The 21,455-nt window shown below is 35.7% G+C and overlaps 1 protein-coding gene across 1 annotated transcript in view; it reads right to left on the bottom strand.

Moving 5' to 3' along the window:
* The window catches only part of STK32A (serine/threonine kinase 32A), a 40,520-nt gene that overhangs the window by 9,549 nt on the left and 9,516 nt on the right, over positions 1 to 21,455 (bottom strand). Inside the window, exons 2-4 of the mRNA XM_015821142.1 lie at positions 20,194 to 20,367; positions 5,518 to 5,555; positions 2,794 to 2,883 (exon numbers count right to left, since the gene is read on the bottom strand). Coding sequence (XP_015676628.1) covers positions 2,794 to 2,883; positions 5,518 to 5,555; positions 20,194 to 20,367 — 302 coding nt within the window. The remainder of the gene's footprint in view (positions 1 to 2,793; positions 2,884 to 5,517; positions 5,556 to 20,193; positions 20,368 to 21,455) is intronic.

The raw sequence follows: 21,455 nt of genomic DNA, 5'->3' as shown, positions 1-21,455 counted from the left end.
CGCCTACTGCTTCAGTGACTCCATCCAGTCACCTCATTCTCTGTCATCCCCTTCTTCTATTGCCATCAATCTTTCCCAGCATTAGGCCCTTCTCCAGTGAGTCCTTCCTTCTCATTAGGTGGCCAAAGTATTTGAGTTTCAACTTCAGGATCTGGCTTTCTAAAGAGCAGTCAGGGTTGATCTCCTCTAGGACTGACCGGTTTGATTGCCTTGCAGTCCAGGGGACTCGCAAGAGTCTTCTCCAGCACCATAGTTCAAAGGCCTCAATTCTTTGTCGCTCAGCCTTTCTTATGGTCCAACTTTCACATCCATACATTGCAGCTGGGAAAACCATGGCCTTGACTATACGCACTTTCGTTGGCAGGGTGATGTCTCTGCTTTTTAGTATGCTGTCTAGATTTGCCATAGCTTTCCTCCCCAGGAGCAAGCGTCTTTTAATTTCTTGGCTGCAGTCCCCATCTGTGGTGATCCTGGAGCCCAGGAAGATAAAATCTGTCACTACCTCCATTTCTTCCCCATATATTTGTCAGGAATTGAGAGGGTCGGATGCCATGATTTTGGTTTTCTTAATGTTGAGTTTCAAGCCAACTTTTGCACTCTCCTTCTTCACCCGCATCAAGAGACTCTTTAGTTCCTCTTCACTTTCTGCCATTAGAGTGGTATCATCTGCATATCTTAGGTTGTTGATATTTCTCCCGGCAATCTTAATTCCAACTTTTGATTCATCTAGCCCTGCCTTTCTCATGATGTGCTCTGCATATAAGTTAAATAGGCAGGGCGACAGTATACAGCCTTGCTGGACTCCTTTCCAAATTTTGAACCAATCAGTGGTTCCGTGTCCAGTTCTCACTGTTGCTTCTGGACCTGCATATAGGTTTCTCAAGAGACAAATAAGATGGTCTGGTACTCCCATCTCTTTAAGAACTTGCCACAATTTGTTGTGATTTACACAATCAAAGGCTTTAGCATAGTCAATGAAGCAGAAGTAGATGTTTTTCTGAAACTCCCTAGCTTTCTCCATGATCCAGCGTATGTTGGCAATTTGATCTCTAGTTCATCTGCCTCTTCGAAATCCTGCCTGTACTTCTGGTAGTTCTCGATCCACATACTGCTGGAGTCTAGCTTGTAGGATTTTAAGCATAACTTTACTAGCATGTGAAATGAGTGCAATGGTGCAATAGTTTGAACATGCTTTGGCATTGCCTTTCTTTGGAACTGGAATATAAACTGACCTTTTCCAATCCTGTGGCCACTGTTGAGTTTTCCAAATTTGCTGGCAAATTGAGTGTAGCATTTTTACTGCATCGTCTTTTAAGATTTTGAATAGCTCAGCTGGAATACTGTCACCTCCACTAGCTTTGTTGTTGCTCAGATTTGCTAAGACCCATTACACTTCACATTCTAGGATGTCTGGCTCGAGGTCAGTGACCACCCCATCATGGTTATCAGGGACGTTAAGCTTGTTCTTGTATAGTTCTTCTGTGTAGTTTTGCCACCTCTTCTTAATCTCTTCTGCCTCTGTTAGGTCCCTGTCATTTTGGTCCTTTATTTTAATCTGGACCATCATACTGCTGGACCATACTGCTAACTCCTTAATCAGAATCATGCTATTCTAATAATGGCCTTTGGAGGAGATCCGGTCAGACCTAGGGCTAAATTGCATCTTCTAATAATTAAAAGAGGAAGTTTACTTTGTCTTACTAAAATTAAAAAAGAATATGAGAACTAAGAGACTTTCCCAAGTTCTTCAAATAACATAGCTGTTCAAAAGGTCACTGCACAATGTATTTTGTGCTCGAACTCTTCGCTCTTATTCTCTCAGATCCTGCATAAAGCTTTTCACACCTCTTTCTCACAACCTCCGGGTTACATTTTGACTAACTTACTGGCTATTTCATATAGAAACAAAAGCATGAAAATGGCTGCCTTTACTATGTTGTTGTTGTTGTTGTTGAAGAAGAAGAAGAGCACATTTTGAACCTGCTTAATAAGTGCAAGCATAATAAGATGAAGCCCGAACATAATTCAAATCATCATATTTTAAATGATTATTACTTTGAGTAAAATACTAGCTCTATCCTCTAGCCCATTGAAATATTACAACACACCTTAAAGTGAAATATAATAAATAAAGAGCAAATGGAAGTGAGCAGGCAACTGACACTGACTATATATAGTTTTAATGCAAGGTTAGGTATTATCACTGCTCTTCTCCCCCAGACACATTGCTGGCAAGTGCATTGAGCAGAAATTAGCTCCAATTAATACTTTTTTGATTCTAAGAATATTTGGTGAATTGGTTAAAATATTCAGTAATTAACAAGGATAGAGGAAATAACAGTGGTTCAAGAGGAAGCATCAATAAGTCTAATTAATGTCAGTAAGATATGCAATCATATATACAGTCCATTTAGTATAATTTGGTATAACCTGTCAAAAGTAATATTTTGGCACCATGTATGCCTTAACATCAATGTGGGATGGTCGATCTAATTATGACTCACATGGAGAAACCCAAGAACTCTATCTATAGTTTTGAATTAGACTTGTAGGATTTCATATAGGTAAACTGAGGTCAGATCAGCCATCCATGCAAGGACCTTTTAAGGTTTGCAGAACTGAAGCCATTCCAAATCTATCACATGTAAGGCCAGATCAGCTTTGAATTATTTTCTGAATCATGCCCACTTTGCTTCTTAAAACTGTTTTAATATTTACTAAGAAGGAAGCTTAAAATGTCCATGAAAAACAAATCAATGTCATACAAATAACTTGGATCCATTGACTACTCACCCATATATGGTTTCGTGCCAGCAATGTTGGTAATCTGTGTATCTTTAGTTAGCACTGTAGCAATATTGAAATCTGTTACATGAACATGCCCTATGAATGAGATAAAAAGATAAATTACCAGTAGAAAGTTCCACTTTTATTTAATGTTCCATTCCAGTGTGGCAATTAATTCTACTGCTATAATTATAACAGCAGAGGGAAGAAAAGAATTTTATGTGGATTATGTGCTATATTCCAAACAATGAATAAACTTTCTTTAAAGTTTCCCATAAAACATTATGGAATCAATCTAGCAACATTTTGCATACGCAAACCCCTTAGAGAAAATCTAAGAAAGGGAAAAGGAAAGGGACATAGGAAATCCTTATACTTCCAAGTCACCCACAATACACATACTAATCTGCCATGATTAATCATTATTCCAAGCCATAATTTTGACAATCACATGAAACAGTTTGAGAATATTGATCTGCTCCTATCTGAACCACTAGCTCAGCATAAAGTTCATTCATTAGGTCGTACATAAAAACTAGTGAAAGGAGCGTTATAGGGCTTTCCTTTAGGAAAGACAATGATTATATACAGTAGCATGGGAGTAATTTCAATATGGATCTCTACGTAATATCTCAAGTGGAGTCTGTGACCAGACTGCTTTTTAATCAATTTCAATTGTTTTGCCAAAAGCACCTTTTCCTAGTAAGTAACAACAGTGATCCATCTACTAATTAAATACTTGATTTTTGTAATGTGCTCCAACTAGGGCTACCCTCTATAGTAGAAAACATTTTGATTTTGATTTTACTCTCCTAATGGACTTAAGCCCAATCATATCTTGGCTGCAGAATTCCCATTTTCTGTTCAAATTGTTTGGGATTATCTACCTCTAACAGCAACTGGTTTATCTGTCTACTACTTCAGGCCTGAATTTTTTTCATGTTGAGACTTCTCAATGGAATACTGAGGCTCTATTGTGCACAAGCCTTTAAGAAGGCTTTAAGACAGTGATGGCGAACCTTTTAAAGACCGAGTGCCCAAACTGCAACCCAAAACCCACTTATGCAGCGTTGGGTGCCGGGTGGGTGTGGCCCATTGGGTGGGTGTGGCCCATTGGGTGGCTGTGGCTGTGGTGGTAACGGCAGACTTGGTGGGACTAAAAAGTTCAATCAATCAATTCCAACTTTGCAAGATCTTTTTTTTTCCTGCGTGAAGTTGAAATTGACTGATTGATTGAACCTTTTTTTTTTTTTTTGCACACGGCGGCAGAGGCCTAAAGCGAAAAGGATTTATAAAACCCAGCTGAAGGCCTAGGACTGGGGCAACGGTGTGCGTGCCCACAGAGAGCGCTCTGAGTGCCGCCTCTGGCACCCGTGCCATAGGATCGCCACCACTGCTTTAAGAGAACAGCTTTTTAAATCGGCTTTCATCAATGTGTAGTGTAATTGAAACTTTAAGTTTATTTTTAACATGTTAAATAGCAATATAATAATTTTAATTTCAACACGCTTGAATTTTATAGCTAATAAGACTTTGGTAGTGAAATACCCTAGAAATCTAATAAATAACATCACATAAATTTAAAAAAAACTACAGAAGATTGTGCTGGAGCTTAAAATATGATCCTCCAAGGAAGGAAAGTCACTGGAAAACAGGCAGCCTTAACAGTCTAAATATAGGTACATAGGCTGCAAAAACAATGTCTCGAGGGGAAAAACTGAACAATAGGTAAAAGGCTTTTTGCACACATGAATGGAATTACACACCTCTCTTGCCATGGTTGGTGAAACACAGATAAATTGCAAAGAGGAAATAGTCAGAATGACCTCAATTTCAAGGACAATCAGAGAAAAGACAATTCCAAACAAATTCTAAAATAACCAGCTAAAACGCATTAAACTGAAAGCCTTCGCAAAAATACAATGGTCCCCTTTAAACCCATATCTTGGTTGCAACATTGTCACAACAATAGCACTGATTAAAACACTGGGGCCTGCAAATGTCACTGGGATTGTTGATTCCTACTCTTTGACTAGTTGTTAAGATAAACACAAATTATCGCAAAGTAGACTATCCCTGCACATCATTTCATTTCATGTAGAATAGGCAAGAAAATTATGCTAAGATATAAAATAAAATACTTTTGTGAAACTTTTTCAGAAGAACCTAAATATTTTTCCAAAGGAAAAGTACTTCCATATTTAATCACAATACTATGTAGAAATAAGTTTGTTATCCAATACACATTTACCTGGAACTACGTTCCACTGAATTTATTAAATATATATTGGATATCACCTTATTAAATCTACATACATCCATGGGGGCTAAAACAGAGTAACAAAAGACAAAACACATAATGTTGTCTATCCCTGTTATCTCTTATTGCATAATATCACATTGCCTTTGGTTTAAACATGACCCAGTGTGCCCCACAATAATAATAATAGAATATTGTATAGTTCTCGTAAGTAGAGCAATAGCTGGATTACTTGAACTTAAAAAAAAAATAAAACCTATGATACACTATGAAATCCGTAGAAATTTGTCCTTTGTATCTTTAGTCAGCAAAAACCCCAGAGCTAGGATAAAGGTTTGCCTCAACTTGTTTTCCATCTCACTAGACGATGGCTTCATAAAATCTGTTGTGATCCTACAGAAAACATTATATTTTGCTGTACAATTGCAAGCATATACATGTTCTTGCAGCCAGATATAATTGTCACTTACCCTGCTCATCCATCAAGATGTTATCAGGCTTTATGTCCCTAAAATAGAAATTTTAAAAAAGAGAGAAAATACATCAATAAGAACAAAATTTTGACAGTAAAGCTCTAGGGTAGGATATAAAAGCTTCATAATCCCCAATTGTTCTCTGTTCTGCAAATGTTATCAATGAGTTCATGCAGTTGTAAGTAGTTAAATTATTGGGATCATGAGTTCTAATTAAAACTAGAAACATAGTTTTTGTTTTTGTTTTAATTCATTTGTAGGCACTGAATTTCTTATAGTTTCCATGTTTAATGATTTTCTATCATTCTCTGACAGCAATATTTTTTATCCCTGCCTCTCGTCTTCTCTTGCCACAATCATCAGTTCTGTATGTAGTACTGCTAAATAACAGAAAACTATGCTAGTTCGCTCTTTAGTAAAGTTAACACAGTTTTATTGATGTATTGATTTAAAATATTTTCTACTTCCACATAATTGATAAAGTTTCACAAACTGTAAGTCTGTTTTTAAAACAAAGAGACCCCCAAATATTTTTTGTTTCTGATTCAACCAAGTGAATTTTAGTTTTAAAGTGTTACTGTTAATTAATATAAAATAATGCCATACACACACAGGCTCTCTTGAAGTCTATTTTGTTAGTTTAACTGGGAGCCACTTGCATTTTGCAATCATATTTTTACATTTGTTCAGTTTGAGCCATTCGATCCTCATCTTACTGGATCATTAGTCAAAATCTGGCAGCCTGACTCAGATCATGGGTATTGTGAGAATAAAATACACGTGGGAAGAAGGAGTAGGGAGAGAATCCATATTCAGTTTCACTTTCAATTTATTATAGACAAAAAGCCCTAATAGCAAGTTACAAATATAAAGTTTTGCATCAGATAAAACAGTTTAACTAATAAAATATTTCTTAATTATTACATAAAACACTTCAAACCCTTTAATAAAATTTGTTAATGGGTTACTAAAGACTTTGTTTTTATACCCATAGTCAGGGCTTTTTTTTCTCATAGAACGCCCAGAACGGAGTTCCGACACCTTTTTTGGATGGAACCTTGTAGGGTAGGCAAGGCGGGTTGTATGAAGTGTGTGAGTTCCAGCACCTTTTTTTTTTTTTTTTAGAAAAAAAGCACTGCCCATAGTTAAATATATGTCTGCTGCCTCTGTAATTTTAGGATTTTCATCTGCAAATAAAATTGTAACATACTCAGAAGTATCTCTGGTTTATTTCTGGTTTTGATTTAAAAATATGCCGGATAACCACCTTATAAAATTTACAATAGAATAATATATGATTCACCGTTCAAGAACAATACCAATACAGGCAAAAAAACTTTGAGAGATGTGGATTTTTTTAAAAAATCTACCATATTGAATATTTGATGAAAACACATTTAATTTGGCTTTTGAAAAAAGCTATTCTGTAAGCTGAAAAATATATCGGTAACAAACTCCAAAAGTTACAGGGGAACACATGTCATAAGACTTTGGCTGTAGCCATTAATTCCTCTACTGAATTATGCACTGTTAAATTTTGGTTGCAAATATACATTTTTAAAAACAAAGAAGGATTGCTTCAAGAATTTATAAATGAAGTTTTTGAGACACGTGATTTAAATAGACAGCCCAAAAGATTAGTCAGATTGGAATTAATCTTGATTATTTATTTTTCAGAGGTACGACATCAACATTTCATTGTATTAAAAAACAATTATGAAGGTAATTCCGAGAAATCATGTTAAGATAATGCAAAAAACTCCAGGATATAAAGGGAATACTAAAATAATATATGAGAAGGTCTTTATTCCCTAAGTAAGTAAGATCAATAATGTAGAAGACTTCAATATTAGCTGGCACTAAAAAAAAATGGTATTGAACTGAGACACTCCCTTCAAATGAGCTGATTCATTTTGTACATATAAAGTAAATATAACGTACCTCTCTATTTTGATTAGATGTTGTCAAGATGGGTTCTACATGGATACAAGTATGAAGCTTTTTTGGCAATATTATACAAGTGGCCTACCATTTACTTTTCTGGCAATAATTCTAATTCTACTTTCTAGATTCCAGCTCTGGTATTCTCCACTGGTGTCCTTAGTACTTGTACTAAGAAGGTCCAACCTTGTATAGCTTCTGAACCCAAACAAAAAATAGCATGCTATATGCACATGCTTGGTATAAATGTGGTTAAAATGTTAGACTAGAAATTGGGGAATTATGGGTGTTAGCCTTCCCTTAGACCAGTGATGGCAAACCTTTAAGAAACTGAGTGCCCAAACTGCAACCCAAAACCCACTTATGCATCGTCGAGTGCTGGGTGGGTGTGGCCCATTAGCTGGTTGTGGCCAATTGGGTGGGCGTGGCTGCGGTGATAATGGCAGACTGGGTGGGACTAAAAAATTCAATCAATCAATTCCAACTTTGCAAGATCTTTTTTTTCCCGCGAGAAGTTGAAATTGACTGATTGAACATTTTTTTTTTTTGCACAGGCCTAAAGCGAAAAGATTTTATAAAACCCAGCTGAAGGCCTAGGACTGGGGCGACGGTGCGCGTGCCTAGGACTGGGGCGACGGCTCTGCCGCCTCTGGCATCCATGCCATAGGTTCGCCACCATTGCCTTAGTCCCTCACTCTCTCACCCGAAGCCACCTCACACCTTTCACCTTATTATTGTGGTGAAAATAGAAAGTAGAGGCATTTTATATATATAATCTGGAGTTGTAAAAATATAAAGGTGGAACATAAATATAATAATTATTATTATAAGATTATAATAGGAAAACAAATGTCAACAACATCAAAATTCAATTTTATATCCTGAGAGACAAAGGAGCCAGATATAAATGTTTATTTTTGAGATAATTGTAAGCAGAAAATTCAATTGAAAGTTTAGTTATGTTAATCACACAAACAGGTATTGTATAACACCAAGATTTCATGACAGCAAAGAAAAGAAGGGAGGGGGAGGGAGGGAGGGAGGGAAGGAAGGAGGGAGGGAGGAAAGAAGGAAGGAAGGAAGGAGAGAAAAATTTTAAAAATGTTTTTAAATAAAATATTAAATGTATATATATATAATTATATATAATCATAAAACTATCATATATATAATTCATATATACATGAACTATATTACTGTCCACCATATATTTTTGATTACTAATATAGACAGTGACGTGCCTTTTATTCAGACATTGTTAATTTTTAACAAGAAGACAATTGCTGGTCCCAGTAGTGGTTGTTAAACAAGGACTGCCTGTAATTGTCTTAAGCAAAGCAGCTGCTAAGTGAAACCATGACTATGCTTATTATCTTTCTTTCAGTTATCCTTTGCTTTACAGACCTGCAAAGATTGTAAATGTGAGGAGGATTGCTTGCAAAGTTACTTTTTCATCTTTCAATACTTTCTGTGAGAGTACATTTAGAAAGATGTGTTGTGTTTGTAGCCTAGGTAATATTTTTTCAGTTTTTCAAGATATAAGTGAGAACATTCTCAGAAAAAAAAATCAATAACACCACTTACATTCTGCAACAATATGGGGAAAATGGCTTCAGGTAAGATTCTTTAATTTGGCTTTTATACAAATTCTTCCTAACCATAGACACACACAACAACCTATGTCAGGAGGAAACTCAGATTGCAGTTTGAATGGTGCTGCTAAGATCCTTCCAGATGTGAATACCCTCATCCTATTTTTCTTGCAGAATCTAACCTATTCCTCAAAGAATGTGAACTAGGAATATTTTGTCACAAAGGTACCTCAGTATCAGTAAACACAGAGACGCTTATTCATTTTCTCTGTAGCGTAAGGACTTTAAAATGTTTGTAAAAGGACATGGCTGGTTCATGTGACCAATGAGGTGAGGCCTGGGTTTCATAATGAGAGGCAAGCAAAAATACAGCATTAGTCTTGAAAAAAGGGTAACAATGCTTGGCTGTTCTGAAACTGCAAGGCCTGAGGCTGTGGAAAGTCCAACCTTGCCCCACTGCGTCAGTTCCAGAAGTACATCACAGGGTGTACGGACTGAGTGACTCATACAGTATGGAGCTACATGTACTGAAACGGCGTAATGCCTCCCCTGCAAATGGGTGGATTTCCTCATAGGATATATCAACAGTGTTTCCTCTCGCCTGTTCCAATTTACTATCAAGGCTACTTGGGGACTGCTCACACATTTCAATTAAGAGCCCTGTAGTGTTTCAGATTTGCCCTAACTTAAGTTTTCATGTTATCAGCAAAGACACTGTGACTAATGTCAGAAAAAGAACATACTGTACCTGTTCAGTGCTGGGCTTCAAGGAAACCAAAGTCTTGCTTTAGGCATGGGAGCCAACCGGGTGACCTTGGACCAGCCTTTCCTTCTCAGCCCTAGGAAGAAGAAGGCTATGGCATAGCCTTTCTAAATACTGCTGCCAAAACTCTGCATGGGCTTGTTCTGCTAGGAGTGAAACTAACTTTAATGAGCCATGCACAAAAAGTGTATATTTCAGTGACATCTGATTTCCAACTCGGTAAGCTCTGTTGTCATAAAATGTATGGTTGGGATTTCTATTCTCAAATGACAATGAAAGTAAACTCTCAGTATCCAAACAGAAGACAATTTCATCTCAGGATAATTCTTAGGGATCTCTGTTAGGAATAAAATGTACAAATAAACCTTTCCTTTCTTTTTTAGAGGCTGAAAAAAATCATGATTTTTTTTTTTTTAAAGAATACTCATATGGAACCTTTTGATCACAAATATATTTTTTCAAATGCTAGCATATTTCACTACTAGTGAAATCTTACCAAGAAAAGTCCAGGAACTAGTCCATGTACAATAGTTGGCAAAACTCAAGTTAGGAGGAGGAGGAGGAGGAGGAGGAGGAAGAGGAGTGAATTGAATATATTACAGTGAAACACCAGAGCTCCTTTCTAAACATATTTGTATTTCTTTATATTTTAACTGAGTGTAAATCATTTGCTAAGTCTTTCTCAAGTAACATTTCAGTACAATTATTGTTCTTAAAGAACTGCCTACAGATTGTCTGTGCAGGAATATATGTTTTTATGTGTTTGCATGTATTTGTATGTGCGCATGCATGTATATATTTAAGTTTCTAATTCAGCTGGATTGTTGTTGTTTTTTAATTAGATAAAGAGGGTTTCCACTGGGTCTGACTTTAAGCTATTTTTCCCCTTTTAAAACCAAGGCAACTGTGGCAAAGCAGATACTTTCACAAGAGAGGAAAACTCCTATCTTGTAAGGAACAGTTCTGGGAACACAGTAAGCACAAAGAAGCTTATTTCAGAACTTGCTGTTTGCTATGAAAACCTGGAATATCTAGTGGTTAAGGCGCCAATGTAGAAACCAGGAGACTGTAATTTCTAATCCCACCTTAAGCATGAAAGCTAGTTGGATGAGTTTGGGCCAATAATTCTCTCTCAGCCCAACCTACCTCCCAGAATTCTTGTGGGGAAAATAGGGGGATGAAGGAATATTATGTATGTTAAAGCCTTGAATTATTTATCAAAATAATAAAGGTGGAATATAAATAAATAAATAAATAAATAAATAAATAAATAAATAAATAAATAAATAAATAAATAAATAAATAAATAAATAAATAAATAAGGAAGGAAGGAAGGAAGGAAGGAAGGAAGGAAGGAAGGAAGGAAGGAATGAAAGAATAAAGAAATAAACTGTAACTTGGTTTCTTGCCTTTTATTTTTGTTCCTTTAGATTTTATTTTGCTTTAATGACTTTTTACTCACTATTGCACATACTATCACAGGACAACTCCTATGCCAAACAAAAGTCTATTCTGAGCAGATTCACTTAGCACAAAAAGCTAGCATTTTCACTATATTTTATCATTTCTTTCACATAGTATTCCTCAGTTGAAGACTGCCTATTAAAATCCACCTCATCTTGACTATAACCACCTTCTTTTAATCTTTCTTTCTTTCTTTCTTTCTTTCTTTCTTTCTTTCTTTCTTTCTTTCTTTCTTTCTTTCTTTCTTTCTTTCTTTCTTTCTTTCTTTCTTTCTTTCTTTCTTTCTTGTCCCTTTCATGTGGCCCCTTGCATCACTTTCATCTGCACAGAGTGGCTAGATTGATGTAAGATGTAAGGCAAGGGAGGGGAAGGTTGGTTATGCGGATGCAGATTACATGATAAAATACAACTGCCTTACCAATTAACAATTATAATGTGTTAGAAACCCGTTTTGTTAAGCTCTTCTGAGCTTAACAGTTGCAATACACTACACTGTATGCACTGAATAAAATGAGCTGCAGTTCACAAAAGCTTATACAGGTAATCCTTGCCTTACAACAGTTCATTTAGTGACCATTCAAAGTTATAATGGCACTGAAAAAAAATGACTTATGACCGTTTTTCACATTTACGACCATTGCAGTGTCCCCATGGTCATGTGATCAAAATTCAGACACTTGGCAACTACTTATATTTATGACAGTTGCAGTGTCACGTGATCCCCTTCTGTGATCTTCTGATAAGCAAAGCCAATAGGGAAGCCAGATTCATTTAACAACTGTGTTACTAACTTAACCACTGCAGTGATTCACTAAGCAACTATGGCAAGAAAGGTCATAAAATGGGGCAAAGCCCACTTAACAAATGTCTTACTTAGCAACAGAAATTTGGGGCTTAATTGTGGTTGTAAGTCGAGGACTACCTATACTTTTTAATTAAAAGCACTGCTAGACTTTTCCTCATTCTTTTCTCTGAGAGAATATTTTAGATAAAAGGCTGAGCATCTTTTCAAGTTTTGAAGATTCCGTCCGAATGCAAATAGCAATTTAAAGTTTCATAGTCCATGATGAACAGACACTTTCTACCTTCCCTTCAAACATAATCTCTGTAACCACTGCTTTCTTTTCTAAAATGTTTAAAATTTTGCACGTGTATTATCATACATAGACTGAACCACTGTTTTTCCTGCAGCAGAGAGATGTAGCACCAGTGAGAATATTTTTCTACCCAAATCAACTTCAAACTTTCTTTCCACAAGTATCCTGTCCTGCTGTCCTAATCAATTCTTGCCTCTGTCTATTCACACAAAATAAGTCACTTACAAGCATTAAAAACATGCCCTTGTTTTCAAGCTCTTCCTTCCCCAATGTTCTAGCTAATTTGTTAATTGGTATCACTTGGATACATATTTTTCAAGCCACAAAAATACGTTCCAGATCAAGCAAACTTGACATTTTCCACATGTTTTGGAATCTCTAGACCAAGACTTATTTTTTTCCTATAGCTAGGGGAGAAAGAATAATTTCCAAAAACTGTGGAGGAAGGCAAACATCTTTTTTGCTGGACTAAAGTGACAACTGATCTGTCTGCTCTGTGCACTTGATTGACTTTACAAGAAATTACCTGAGCTTAATAGGCTAATTACATTGCTTCCAAGTGCCTGCCATGGGAATTAGTCGAGCACCTTGTAATTTAATACACACTATACAGAGAACATGGAAAACACCATGCATACAGATAAATACCCATTCACTGAGAAAAAAAGGGAGTCTGCTGTTTTCTCTTTCACCAATGTATTTTTACTTGCCAACTAAGTAAAAGCCTGTATCATGAATCCGGGTTATTTAGCCATTTTCTCCCATGTTCCCTTCATCAATTCTTCTGATATTTTAAAACCATGGATTGGCTTACAACCGTCCCCACAGAGCAGAGTAAACACTGACATGCCCATCTCTTGAGGATTTCAAGGAGAGAAGTTGTATTCTACAGATAAGAGGCTGTTTTATCAATTTAATGTCAGCTCATTTGGGAATAAGGTTAATTACATGACTAGTAAAATCTTCCAGACGCCAAAACTATTTCATCATGTTACATTCATCTCATTTATATAACCTGTTTTCCACACTGTGCTAAAGTTTTCAAAAGGCTTGTGATTCTCTCCCAGGCTTGCCAAAAACTTTTGGATTTCGTCATTTTGATCAGGCACCCACAAGTTAATTGAAACCAACAGGCTTAAACTCTGAATTAATATGTGTCTTGAAAGCATGACACATATTGCTTGCCAATCCAAATAGCCATCTCATTCTCTAAATGTTCTTAAAATGCCAAATGATTGGGGATAGGGGGCTTAAATGACAGAGATATGATTTACTATATCGTAACCTACATGCATTGGGAATTGAATCATTAACCTGAGTTTTTATATTTATAACTTTTAACAATCAACATCCAAGTATTCTACAGGTAGAATCGGGGCAAATAAATTGTTCTAGAGTGAGAATTCTGGGAGGATGCTCACTAGCCTTCTTGTGATAGCTTTAATCCCACTGGTTAAATTTATAATTAGGAAAAAAGAAGAAAATTGTGACTTATCACATAGTTGCGACTTGTCCAAACAATACCCAATGCACTCTAGCAGTTCTCAGTTCTTTTGCATCTATTTCCCACCAATTATTCTGGCATCAAACCTGGAATCCACCATAACAAGAACAAAAAGTTTACTTTTCCAATGTTTGCTGGCATTTTGTCATCTTGTTTATCATATAAAGTAAGTTTTAAGAACTTAAATAAAGTTTCAACAAGCTTCCCTAGGGCTCTTTTGAGTCTCCCTTATGGTGTAGGCACCGCCAGTTAAGAATTATTTTACTAGCAGATAGAAAATAGTATGAAATTATAATGGAATTCAGTAAACTTTAACCTATACTATATCCAAGTTTCGAAATTTATGCAGGACATGTGTTTCTTGCACAAAACTATCAAAGAATCACATAACTGTAGAATTAACAGAATAATAGACCTTGGAGGTCTTCTAGTCCAATCCCATGCTCAGGCAGGAAACCCTATACCATTTCAGACAAATGATTGTCCAATCTCTTCTTTAAAACTTCCAGTGTTGGAGGCAGGTTGTTTCACTGATTAATTGTTCTAACTGTCAGGAAATTTCTCCTTAGTTCTAGGTTGCTTCCTTCCTTGATTAGTTTCCATCCGTTGCTTCTTGTCCTGCCTTCAGGTGCTTTGGAAAATAGCTTGACTCCCTCTTCTTTGTGGCAGCCTCTGAGATATTGGAACACTGCTATCATGTCACCCCTCGCCCTTCTCTTCATTAAACTAGACATACCCAATTCCAGCAACCGTTCTTTATATGTTTTAACTTAGAGTCCCCTAATAATCTTTGTTGGAATTGGAAATGGAAATAGCAACAAGGCTAATCTAATTCAATCTTCTGCAATGTCCAGGAAGACCAATTAAACCAGGTTTTTACGCAATCTCAACTACTAAAAAAGGGGGGGGGAAACCCTCCTGGGATGAGAACCCATAGTTTCTATTGGTAGACTGTTCCACTCTTGTACAAACTTTATGGTCAGGAATCTTATCCTTGAGTTTAAATGGAATCTAGATACATGAGTTTATGTGGCCCTGGAAAATAGATCTTAATCATTTTCCTTGTAGTTGGCCTTTATGCATCTGAATGTAGCAATCATCTACAGATATAAGGGGGAAATTCTGTCTTCAAATGACATTTAACACAATGGAAATTACCATTTGCAATGGAGCAGGTGTCCTCCAATAACAGATTTACTGCAATAACAAGTGCATGATCAAAAGGCCATAACGTTAAACAACAGGTTGCCTGAATACACACTAAGCTGCAGGGAAGCACTTGTACATGCACACATAGCCCACAGGGAAAACATATCCCCTGAGACAAGGAAAAAAAAGGTCACTGGAGGGAGGGAGGAAAAGAGGAAATAAAAAGAAATTACCTACATCCTTTTTGGAAGTCACCCAATTGAGCCTTTAAACGTTTAAACTTTACCTTTGACAAAATTGCTGTAAATGTTTAATTTCTCAACCACCTCTTCCATGAAAAAATAAAATAGAACATCACAATAGCAACAGATGTGGAGAGAAAAAAGCCTCAGTCATTTGCTGTCACCAATCATCAATGAAACTGGGAGACATGTACAACTTTAAGAAGCAATTTGGTGGTCAAATTTGCAAAGCTATTAGCAGATAAGCAAAGAATAAGTAAAGTATATCCAGCACTTACAGCTGATCCATTTGAAAAGAAAATATCGTTATACAAATATTTAAAACTGTTTTTATATTATTTAAATATTTGTATAACAATATTTCAGGTGGGTCAACTATAAGTGTGGCTATACTTATACCTAAACAAGCACACCTAAATAATATAGGTTGCAACATACGAACTGTGCATTAAGGTTTATAAAATTTAAAATGTTTCCTTCCTCAAAGCAGTCAATAATATCTTGATGTTAATGTAACTAAATTCTAACCAAATCAAAAGTCTATTTTATGAATTTAAAGAGCATTTTAGTCACATCCTATCTTCATAAAGAATACATTTCAGAAATCATATTTAACATTGTTAAATGTTGAAAGGTTTAATTTACTTTCATCGAGCGTTAATAGTTTCTACTTCCTATTGTATAACTACCACTGTACTTGGCTATTATCTGTATTCTATAAAGTAATAAAACAACTAATTAACTACTTCCTCACAAAAAAACAGAAATAAAGAAAGAAGAAAAAACTACCTAAAAGAAAAAAAACTACCTAAAAGAAAAAAACAACAACCAACAAAAGTAGAAGCATTTTAACAGGTCTGGCAAAGATCACATCCGGAGCATACTGAAAACTGCCTCAGCACATCAAGAAGCATGACTGTTGTTTTCACCGTCATGGTAAAAACATTAGCAAACATGTGAGATGTGACAAGGCTGTAGTGCTGCCAAAGGATACTAAGACTGGTGTGTCGCCTTCAAAGCATGGTGGGTCTACAGAGCACTCACATCAACACAACGGCAGCACTCACTGGGGCTGGCTTCTCTGTTCTTCCTAGCGCAGCTCTGAGAAAAAATATTCCGGAAATGTTTTGCAGTGCCAAAAAACATTAAAAAAAACTGATCCCACAATAAATGGGAGAAAGGAGAAGGTGGCTGCTCTTGTGTTACACCCATTTCAAGCCCTGATTGTCCAGCAGTCTGACCTTTGTGTTATCTTTACCCCCAAATTACCTTCTGGACTTATATTTTCAACCCCTTTCCCTCTTTTCCTAGTAATCTTTGGTGCACATTAGAAACTGAACCTAGAATGAAATAACATTCAATCACATTGTTTTACATTTGGACTATTTCACAACATCCCCCTAATCAACTTAGTTTTTTACTATTCAGCCCAAAGAACAAGTCAGAAGAATTTTAAATTTGATCAGCACTTTATAATATTTCAGTGGATTCTGAAAAGCAAAACCCTGCAGTCATTGTAAGGAAATGAAGAGTTTAGTGGTACTGGGAATAAAGTGTTCATGTGTGTATGTGAGAAAGAGAAAGGGCCTGGGTTACACAGTAATAACAAGCATGTACTGAACAGAGAATTCAGTACCTTTCCTAATTATATAACTATTTCGCTCCAATTCATAGCAAAACAGTTGTGCAATCAGTCACATGCATTTGACAGAATTTCATTTAGTTAGAATCCAGTCTTATTTTAGCCTACGGAGTCTTTCTTTGCAAAGCAGTATTGTATTGTATTTTATCATATTTCGTTATACAACTAGGCTTGTGAAAGAATTCAGTTTTAGGAATCAGTGAGAAAGGTTGTCAAACATTAATTTTGTCAGTTATCAACCCAAGGAAATAAAGATCTCAAAGCATCTGATTATTTAGCTCTATACTCAAATGGTCCACTAACTCCTTATGAAAAAAGACAACATATGGCTGGCACCAAATTCTTTGAATACAGCCACACCTCTTGCTAATAACAGTGAAGTAAAGAGTAAAGTAAAGAGTAAAGTAACAGTAAAGTAAACAGTATGGTATAAAACAGGCAAGCAATAAACTGAATTATTTATTTATCAAGCTTGTTTATATTTTAAATGAAACCATCACTCTTTTGGCCAGTTTCCAATGTCAAACCTTGTGCTAAATAACTGGAATCTTTCTGTCTCGCCAAGTGTAATTTATCCTCATTCATTATTTGTTGGCTGTGTGAACAGGTGCACAGCAGAAAAAGTTAATCTTATACCTTCATTACCAGCCTACTTGGCTTTGAAGCACCTCTGACTTTGAAGGTGCAACACAAGCAACTGGATTTGTCCAGGTAGGACAGTTAAATACAGCAGAATGGAACTCAACTCTGTTGTTTTTAAAATGTGTACCTACAGACAAAGCTCCTGAGAAACATACAAACTGCACCAAGACAATTCTAACTCTGCCCAGAAGTCTGACAGACATTTCAGTATGGAAACTGCAAAGACATCACTTCAAGTGCTTTTTAGGTTACATTTTAAAAATGTAACCTAATTTAAACCTGTCTGTTCAACCTGATCACTTGCTAACTTCGTTGAGTAAATATGATTGTCAACCTTGCAACGGATTTGGCCGAAGCCATTTTCCTCGTTTCCTGGGATGTGTATGGAATGGGACTTTTTCTATTAGGCTAAACATTTTTCTGTCCCGGAGGAACCAAGGTCATTTCTGTTTCCTCAGCTGGGGAGGATACTTCTAATGTTAGAAAGCCCACCTGGATGTGTTATTGGAGAACGTAGTTGATTGCACAGCCAGTGGGGTGGGACTGTAACTTTGTATTACTGTTGCTTTTGGGAGGGGATTTTAGTCTTGGTTTCACTTTTGACTGTGCCAATACTTTGTATCCAGTAAACATGTTCTCAGAGGAAAACTCAAGCCTCCGAGTTCTGTTTTACTTGGCCTCATCTATCGGAACCATGACAATGATATTTTGAAAGATAATGCATGAAATGTTTCATCTTTTTTAAAGAATACCTACAATCTTTTTTATTTTTGTTGTGCAAATCCTGCCCGATAAAGAAAACTTTTATCTAAAAATAGATAATTCATGTAAGCCCTCCAAAAATTCTAACCAATTGCATCTGTCTAGAAAGTTTCTCAAAATGTGGTCTTCAGGCATTGAGGATTATATCTTCATTCTTCCTAACCAGCATGTCCATCCTTTGAGGGGAGGATGGAAATGGTGATTAAACACATCTAGAGGACAGCAACTTGGAGAATGTTGTACAAATGCAAAGCACGGAGATTTAACTTGGATTCAGTATCACTCTATGCATTCTACTTCTAGAGTATACCAAACATCATAACAACATTGATCAGCAATGTATTACTATATTCAAAGGCATATATTTCTGTACTGTATTTAAGAAACAAACTGAGCGATCAATGGTAAAGCAAAGAGAACAATGATTGTAAAGTCATCCAAATAGACAATATTTCCGGGTTAAGTTTTGGAAGCTTTTTAAAATATTGTATTTTGTATGTGTGTGTGTATATATATATATACCCTTTTATGAAATCCCCAGAATTTATGCCAGTAAATTTTAATAGGAAGGCAATATAAAATGGAGAAATCAAATACATACATGCAATTATCTAAAAGGAGGTATATATTGCTTTCCTATTAAAATTCACTGGCATGAATTCTGGAGATTGCATAAAAATATTTAGGAGACTTCCTGAAGTTTCTTGATACTAATCCCAGTTAGTCAGTTTTGAAGACTGGCAAAATATAAGGCTATGCATACAAAATTGTACCTTCTGCTATAGCTTTTAAAGGCATGGGAATATTGCTTTAAATATGAATGGTCCTCTTTTGACATTTATTCATTTCCTTTAGAAACATGCAAGCACTTGATTGCTTTAAATCAAGTGATGTACACACCTATAGAGGAAAGAAGGAAATGTGTAAAATGAGCATAATGTTCATTCATTCTCAATCACATATTCTCCAATTTTTACATAAATATAAATATATACAAATATATACACACATACATATACACACACATACCAGCCAAGTTAGAAGATAAACACATACATGAGTGTATGCATTCTTAGAATATGTATTAGTTAGTCTGCCAAAAGCCTTTTCTAAATAGTATACTTTTTTCTAAAAAGTATATTGTCTAATAAGGACATAACTATTTGTTTGTTTTACCAAATACTTGAACATTACAAAGTATTATTTTGGAATTCGTGTATTTTTATGGATCATATTAAAATAGCCAGTTTGGTTTAGTAGTTAAGGTGCTGGACTAGGAGTGGGGAAACCTGAATTCTAGTCCTGTCTTGGGCATTATTATTATTATTGTTATTGTTGTTGTTGTTGTTGTTGTTGTTGTTGTTGTTGTTGTTGTTATTATTATTATTATTATTATTATTATTATTATTATTATTATTATTATTATTATTATTATTATTAAAGTCATCTGGGAGATTTTGTGCCAGTCTCTCTCTCTTAATCATAGGAAGGCCCTGGCAAACCACTTTGGAACATGTTCCCAAGAAAACTGCATAGACATTCTGTTTTTTATAAGACGGTAAATAATCTATTCATGAATTAGAAATACTCTATATGTTTATCTACCATCAGTTGCAGGACAAATAGATTATATAAGATTTATGTATGTATTGCAGAATGAGATGGTCAGTTATAAAAGAAGATATAAAAGAAAATATATTGTTGGTTCAAATCTGTTTGTTTCAGAGAATACAGTCACAAATGTTACCTAGAAGAGAGACATATAGGCTTGCATCTTACTAGTGAAATTCAATCTATCTCAGTTTCAGTGGCCCAGCAAGCTATTGTTTGATGCTTATTGAAAACATTAATGTAACTCTCCAGCCCATAACTCACCTGTGGATGATGTTCCTGCTTTGGAGATAATCAAGTGCCAGGGCTAGCTCACAGATGAATAGTTTCACAGTCTCCTCTTCAAAACGGACATTTTGCTGCAGGTGGTAACGTAAATCTCCTCCAAGAAGCAGATCCACCACCATAAACATGTCTTCTTCATCCTGGAATGAGTACCTGGAAAAGGATACACAATACGTAAGAGAAATACTTAAAGGGGCCTATTGGCTAGAATGTTGGATTGCCAGGATTCTGCTTCAGGACAACACTTTGTGGATGAAAGCATAGCATAATAAACCATAAAAAAGGAACAGTTTCAAAGCAAAAAAAAAAAAAGCAGTCAGAAATCTGTAATCTAAAAAAGTGTTACCTCACACTATATTGTTATGACTCATCTGGCTCTTAATCTTTGTTGAAATAATACTTTTATAAAAAAAAGATGCCCTGATTAATTATACGGCATTTCTTGTTTTGAAGGCTACCATGATGAATTGTTGTTGGAATAGTTTTGCCTTATTTGATAACTCTCTAAGTTGCGTGATAACATGAAAAATATAGTGCAAACATATGAGTATATATTACTGTTTTGCATATTTCCAAGGTAAGCCTCACTAGACAGAATTGTAGAACTGAAGTCTTGCTATAAATTCAGTCCTGTTGCTAATTTTTCATACCCCCTTTCATACGTTCTCCCAAAGTTTCCTCTCAAGATCTACTTTACATCTTTAAAAAAACCCAGCAAATTACATGTAGTCAAAATAAAAAAAATCAATACATTTTAGTCTTGGAACAGTCACTGTTTTTGAACACAGAGAGGAAAGTTAGCTGCTGCCAAGCCAAGAGATTCCCTAAGGAGCCATATAATTAAATACAAGGTAACTACATCATCTCTAAGTCAATGGATAAGCAAGATTCATGAGAATGAGAAGCAAAGCAAAATACTATACTAGATTTGGCATGCTATCTGAAAATTCTGAGTATGGTCATCCAACACATCTTGTTAGCACAAAATGGTGAAGAACTGCTCTAAAAATCATCTCTTCAGAATCAGAAAGATCACATAAACTAGCCCAGTGTATTGGTCTTATATTTCTCCCTCAGGACAGGTCAGTAATCCAAAATTCCTCAAAATGTTGAAACCCCCCTGAAATGATAAACAAGTTTATGTACCTCCTCCCATGAATAAAACTGATCAGTTCATTTAAGTTAGGATTGGGCTAGAAATAGATATGATAAATAGTTTTAATAATTATAGTATAATTATG

This window comes from Protobothrops mucrosquamatus, unplaced genomic scaffold (assembly GCF_001527695.2).
Source record: "Protobothrops mucrosquamatus isolate PMUCROS unplaced genomic scaffold, P.Mucros_1.0 scaffold_159, whole genome shotgun sequence".
Classification (NCBI taxonomy): Eukaryota; Metazoa; Chordata; class Lepidosauria; order Squamata; family Viperidae; genus Protobothrops; species Protobothrops mucrosquamatus.
This window is presented reverse-complemented; position numbering and strand designations above follow the sequence as displayed.